This window comes from Myotis davidii, unplaced genomic scaffold (assembly GCF_000327345.1).
Source record: "Myotis davidii unplaced genomic scaffold, ASM32734v1 scaffold608, whole genome shotgun sequence".
Taxonomy (NCBI): domain Eukaryota; kingdom Metazoa; phylum Chordata; class Mammalia; order Chiroptera; family Vespertilionidae; genus Myotis; species Myotis davidii.
The window spans coordinates 2808803-2815181 of NW_006300025.1; the positions used below are offsets into that span (position 1 = coordinate 2808803).

Below are 6379 nucleotides of genomic sequence, written 5' to 3' on the forward strand. Positions count from 1 at the left end.
GGAGAGAAGAAATGAAGCCTTAGATGATCCCAAACGCTTGGTTGTTTTGGAAAATATTGACAAACACGTGGCAAATCTGACAAAGCCTGTGAAAAACATTAGGAAGCCAAGAGGATCAAATCAAAGTGCACAGAGGAGAGCACAGTTATATTACATTCCTCACTCAGTAACAGTGATACCTACATATTTATTATAATGTAAATACTAACTGCTTTAACCACGAATTAAGCTATAATTATGGGGGAGGGGTTAGGATAAAGGGAAGCAGGTAGTGTAAGAGGGTTACGTCTACCCATCACACTAATCAAAAAGGGAACTTCAAAAACTGACACATTGAGAAATAACAGTGTGAGCACATACTCAGAAATATAGAGGTAAATACCAAAAAAAATGATAAACTTGGGAATGCTAGCCAAGGGGAGAAGCACTTGGGGGGACAGGGGACTCCTGATTATGTCTTTAGTATAAGTATTGTTTAAATTTTTACTATATGCATGTATTACTTTGACTTAAAAGAACTACGGGAAGGATCTCAGAAGGAATCCTTTCCCACTAACTGAGTTGTCATGCCTTCTTAGATCCCCTAAAACAGTGATGGCGAACCTATGACACGCGTGTCAGAGGTGACACGCAAACTCATTTCTTTTGTTGATTTTTCTTTGTTAAATGGCATTTAAATATATAAAATAAATATCAAAAATATAAGTCTTTGTTTTACTATGGTTGCATATATCAAAAAAATTCTATATGTGATACGGCACCAGAGTTAAGTTAGGGTTTTTCAAAATGCTGACACGCCGAGCTCAAAAGGTTTGCCATCACTGCCCTAAAATGAGACCAGGAGGACTCGGAGCTAAGCTTCCAGGTGCCCATGGGCAGTCGGACCTCCCAGGCTCCACCTTCCCATCAAGCCACCTGAATAGTTCCAAGATCCACAAATTCTTGTAGCACAAAAATCACAATGAAAACACTTCCTTTTTTGAGGACAGAGGTGTTTTGCGTATGGAATTAACATGTATGGAGTACGACCATGCTCTAACCTCTACCCAGGGATGCAGTTAAAATGTGCCTCCTGTATCAAAGGCCAACTGAAACCCTTGGTTTTTCTGACCTTCGTGTGAGAACCTGTCTCAGTCCTTTTATACATTTTTAATGTTTTTTTAATGTCTTATTAAGAACATCTCCTTGACATGAGGCCTGGCTCGGGATGTGTTTCAGATGGGAGAGTCATGTCCTGAAGATGCTAAGAGTTACAGCTGCAGTCATGTGAGCATGGCATCCTCCCTGCTTAGGGACTCCACCCCCTTCCGCCCTGTCTACAAGGGAGCCCCTTCCGCCTTCTGTATCCAGCTGTTTTGCATTGATGAGAAGTATGAAGCCAGGCGAGTACTGAGCCACAGGTGGTCTGTAATGGTAAGATGCTCTTAGCGTGTTGGTGGCCTGACATTTGAATCTTGCAGAGCCAGTGGTTTCCAAACCTGGCCACACCTAATCCTAATCTCCTGGCAAGCTCTTTTAAAAGCACAGATTCCTTGGTCCCATTCCCAGAGATTCCAGTCCATAAAATGTGGGTAAGGCCCTCAACGCTAGGTGGCCCGGGGTCTGGCTCACCTATGTAACAGTTGGGGATCTGGAAAATGATCATTTATGTAACCTTGTGCTGCTCCCCACCCTCTAAAGTTTTTATTTGGGGGAAACTTGGGATTTAGGTTTCTGCTTGACTGGAGTGTTTTTGGTTGCAAGCAACAGAAACTCCAACTCAAACGAGCTTTGAAAATATGGAATAATGGCCTCCCATGGTGAAGGGTAAGTGCAGGGGCAGGACTGAGTCTCAGGGGGCCTTGATTCAGGACTTAGATCACCCCATCAAGGGCCAAGTTTCTCTCCACACCTCCCGGCTCTGGTTCCCTGCTGCTGGCCCCATTCTCAGAGCAGTGGCTCCATCGGGGGCTAAAAAAGTGGACGGTGGGCTCGGGCCCTGCACCAAAAGCTTGTGAGCAGGAGCCTGGTCTGGGCCTGGCTCTCCAGCTAAAGTGCCTTTGGCCCCATCGGGCTGTGTGCTCATTCCTGAGCTGATAGTCTGGGCTGGGCTGAGCGGCTGAGTCCCTTGCCTCAAGCTCTCACCGGAATCTGGGGCTGGAGCCTCACCCAGTGGTAGTCTGAGACGGGGGTTAGTGGGACGCGGAACAACAGTCTAGGGCAGCTGTGGGAAGAAGGAGTCATGGTGCCACGCAGGCGACTCAGTCACCCACTCCCTGCCCCTCCAGAGCACCCGCATGTCCTGTGCCTACTGCCTCCCTGTAGTTGGGATGTGGGCTCCTGCCCTCAAGGCCTAGATTCCACATCTGTAGGGTGCCCACCTACTGCACCATTTGGTCCACAGAACCATCTTGAAGAGGAACAGACTGGTCCATTCTGATAGGAAGGTTCTGGAATATCTTTTAGGTGACCAAGAGCACTCCTGGGCATTTCCTTTTGAAAGATTGTATTTTAACACATTCCCAGTCTCCTAGCCTCACTTAGAACTTTTACTTACACTTTTTTCCTCTTAAGTTTTCAGTCTCTTTGGTCATCTGGAAGGTTGAAAAGGGAAATCCTTTTATTTTAATTATATTGTAGCATCTAAAAAGCCCATAAACCCTCCTAGATTTGTTGCATATATTTATTTCCCCCTGTGCGTTCATGTACGGTTGTGCTTGGAATGTGATTTTTGAATTTTCAAACAGAAACCTGATGACCCCATGATGGTTTGCCTGTGGATATATGTCACCTACAGCTGGTCAGGAAATCTTTTGCATGTAAAAGAGAAAAAGATCAGAGTAGCTTATCATATGCCCACCTCTCCCCTCAGCTCTTCCACAAAGGCAGGAAGGGATCACGTCCAAGAATGACTAGCTTGCTTTTTGAATGTACAGAGATGATTAATTGCTGTAATATACCTTCAGTTATAGAAAAGTACTTTAGTACTGATGTATGAAGCGTACAGCTTCTGCAACCGCTCAATGTTCAGCTAGACACAGATTCTGACTGGTGGTTGGCTAATCGCTGCCTGAGGGGGAGAGAGCCTCCGTCTCTTTAAATGTACACCGCGGCTGCGTTTGCTTACAGGCCAGTGACCATGCTGCTGTTTTGTTTACAGGTCACTGGACTTTATGGAATTTGTTTTCAGCCTTTTTCCTGTAAGTACATGCTGAAGTTTGAGTACCATAATTGGCTTTGTAAGCTAGAAACGTGAAATGCCATATTCTTGTCCAAACATTTAAAATGCTCTGAATGTAGAGGTTTCAGCTGCTTCTGTGTTCTGATAATAAGGTTAACTGAGATAACATGAACTCTTAAAAATAGAAAATATTGTCATTTTTTGATAATTTTTCTGTCATGCTGTCTCAATAATTTTTCTTTCAGTGCACAATTTCTTTTAGAGCTAGCATGACCAGTGTTGTTTTTTTTTAAAATAATCAAATCATTAATAGAATGCTGGCACGTACGTGCAAATGTCAGAAATTACACCGAAGTAATTAGACTATTGTATTACTTTATAGCTTACATTAGCTCAAGGAATTCTGAGACCATTATATTGCTTTTCTGCGGCTAGGAGAGTGGGTACTTGTGGTTCATTTCCGGCTTGGTCCTGCCTGACTGGGTGCCTGGTGTGTAGGAGGGGCTCCCCCAGGCACACATCCAAGTGCAAACAAGATGCCGCACCTCAGGGTGTCCGGCCTCTTTCTCCGTTTTTGTTTCATTCTTGTCAGGGATGGAGGTTCTAGCCAACGTTTTATAACTTTATTGGAGAAAGAAAGTGGGGAAGGGAGATAACTGAGGGACACATGGTTTTTTTTTAAATATATATATTTTATTAATTTTTCACAGAGAGGAAGGGAGAGAGATAGAGAGTTAGAAACATCGATGAGAGAGAAACATCGATCAGCTGCCTCCTGCACATCTCCCACTGGGGATGTGCCCACAACCCAGGTACATGCCCTTGACTGGAATCGAACCCGGGACCTTTCAGTCCGCAGGCCGACGCTCTATCCACTGAGCCAAACCAGTTTTGGCGACACATGGGTTTTTATAAAGACTTTTTCCATCCTGGCTTGTAAGTTAAGAAAAGTTAACAACTGTACTTCTTCAGTTGGCCAATTACAAGCAGGGTATCTACTGCTTCATTTTTTCCTTGGTATTCTTTATAGTGAAGCAAAAAACAAATACAGTTGGATTATGCTACCTGAAAGCTTTGTGATCATGGATTGTATATCCTCATTTTGTTAATATAATGAAGCCTTGCAATAATGTTCTCCACCATATTTTTTAAATTAATTTTAAGGCATTTCAAAGCTTATAAAGCAATGTAGATTATCCTAAAATAGGATTTACAAAGTTGGTTTGCTTCAGAGATGCCCCCAAATAATTTTTTTTCTTTGTTTTTATTGAGTTTTAAAGAGAGAGAAAGGGAGAGGGAGAGATAGAAACATTAGTGGTGAAGAGTATCATCAATTGATTGGCTGCCTCCTGCACAACTCCTACTGGGGATCCAGTCCACAACCCTGGCATGTGCCCTAACTGGGAATCGAACTAGTGACCTCTTGGTTCATGAGTCAGTGCTCAACCATTGAGCCACACCAGCCAAGTGCCCCAAAGTAATTTCACTAAACTTAATTCATTCCTATTTTGAAGTCCATGTAAAGGCAGATGTTTTGGTATCACAAAAACAATGATGGATTTAAAAAGGTCAAAGAAATATTTTTTGTTTTTTTTAATCCTCCACCTGAGGATATGCTTGTATTTATTGAGAGAGACAGACAGACAGACAGACATTGATGTGAGAGAAGCATCAGTTGGTTGCCTCCCTTATGCACCCTGACCAGGGATCAAACCTGAAACCTAGGTATGTGCCCTGACTGGGAATCGAACCCTCAGCCTTTGGGTGCATGGGATGACGCTAAAATCAGCCGAGCCACCTGGCCAGGGCAAGGCATGTTTACTTTTTCATTCTATCTCATGTCAGGAGTTGGGGAGACAGAAATAAGATACCTTCATTACTTCATTCTGAGTCCTTCAGATCCAAGTCGCAGCAACTCATTAGTGTCTCCTCCTCTTGGAGGAAGCCCACGGAGACTTGGCACCCAATGCTTATTTGCGGTTTCTTGAATTTAACAACTTGACTGGAGCGTCCCCAAAAGGAGCTGTGTTATTTTGCTAGAAAAAAGGAAGATTAGGTCAAACAATGGTTCACTCCTTTGGGTTGCACAAATGTCCCCAGGGTTTTGGATTAACATAAGTAATACCTTCACAGAGTTCAGGAAAAGGCAAGATCCCAAAGGGACAAATTAGCTCTGGGAAGAGCAGGGCTATTCCTACAAGCAGCTGGCCGAGGGTTCAATGGATAGCAGGGCACTGGGGTTGGTGGTCGGTGGTCGGGGCCAGCAAATTCGAACTGCATAAATGTTCCAGCAGACACATTAAAAAATATAAAAAGATACAGGTGAGCTCAGCTTTAACAATGTATTTTATTTAACTCCATATGTCCAAAATCTAATCATTTCAACATGTAATCAGTATGAAAAGTTATGAATGAGATACTTTACACTCTTTTTCTCCATTTTTGAAATTCAATGTATATTTTACACTTCTAGCCCATTCAATACAAGTAGTAATTTTTCATCAGAAACACTTGATCTGCATTTAGATTTTATAAAATTTACAGTTGAATAGTAGATCCAGATTACCAAGTTGTTGCAAACATACACAAAACGTTTCCAATAACTGAGTTCAGTATCAGTTTTTAAATTAAAATTCAGTTCAATTAAAAATTCAGTTCCCGGGTCTCAGTAGCCACATTTAAAATGCTCAGTGATCAGATGTGGCTACTGGCTACCATGTTGGACTGTGCAGATCTAGAAGGTGAGTGGCAGCTGTCAGGATATGTGGACCCTTCTGTGTCGACTAACTAAGCCCACTGCCCAGGTTAAACATGTCCTTAGATCTGTTCACCCAAAGGGGATCATGTCATGATAACATACACAGACATCTCTTCATGTATAATCACAGGATTTCAGAAGAGACATGTCCTCTCACAGAGGAGGGGACCAGGCTGGTACAGTACCACCTAGTAAGCCCCGGGCCTTTGCTGTGACACCACACTCCCTTGTTCACTCCTGGCAGCAGATGAGTCTGAAAGGGCAAATGCCCTAACAACCTACTTCCACAACGCAGGCCAGATGGGTTCCAGCGTTCATAATATTCATTCATCCAGGGTTCAGTCAGGCGCTGGCGGTTGCTTACCCCGCTCAGTTTTATATGATTACTTTCCATTTAATAGGAAAGTTTAATTTGCATACCCTCCCCTTCACACATTTTACTCCTGTTTTCTTTAGTGTTT

The 6379-nt window shown here is 43.1% G+C and overlaps 1 protein-coding gene across 1 annotated transcript in view; it reads left to right on the forward strand.

Moving 5' to 3' along the window:
- Window positions 1-6379, forward strand: part of CFAP61 (cilia and flagella associated protein 61) — a 230857-nt gene that overhangs the window by 67021 nt on the left and 157457 nt on the right. Inside the window, 2 exon segments of the mRNA XM_015572036.1 lie at window positions 1219-1382; window positions 3140-3179. Of these exon segments, the coding sequence (XP_015427522.1) occupies window positions 1219-1382; window positions 3140-3179 (204 nt within the window).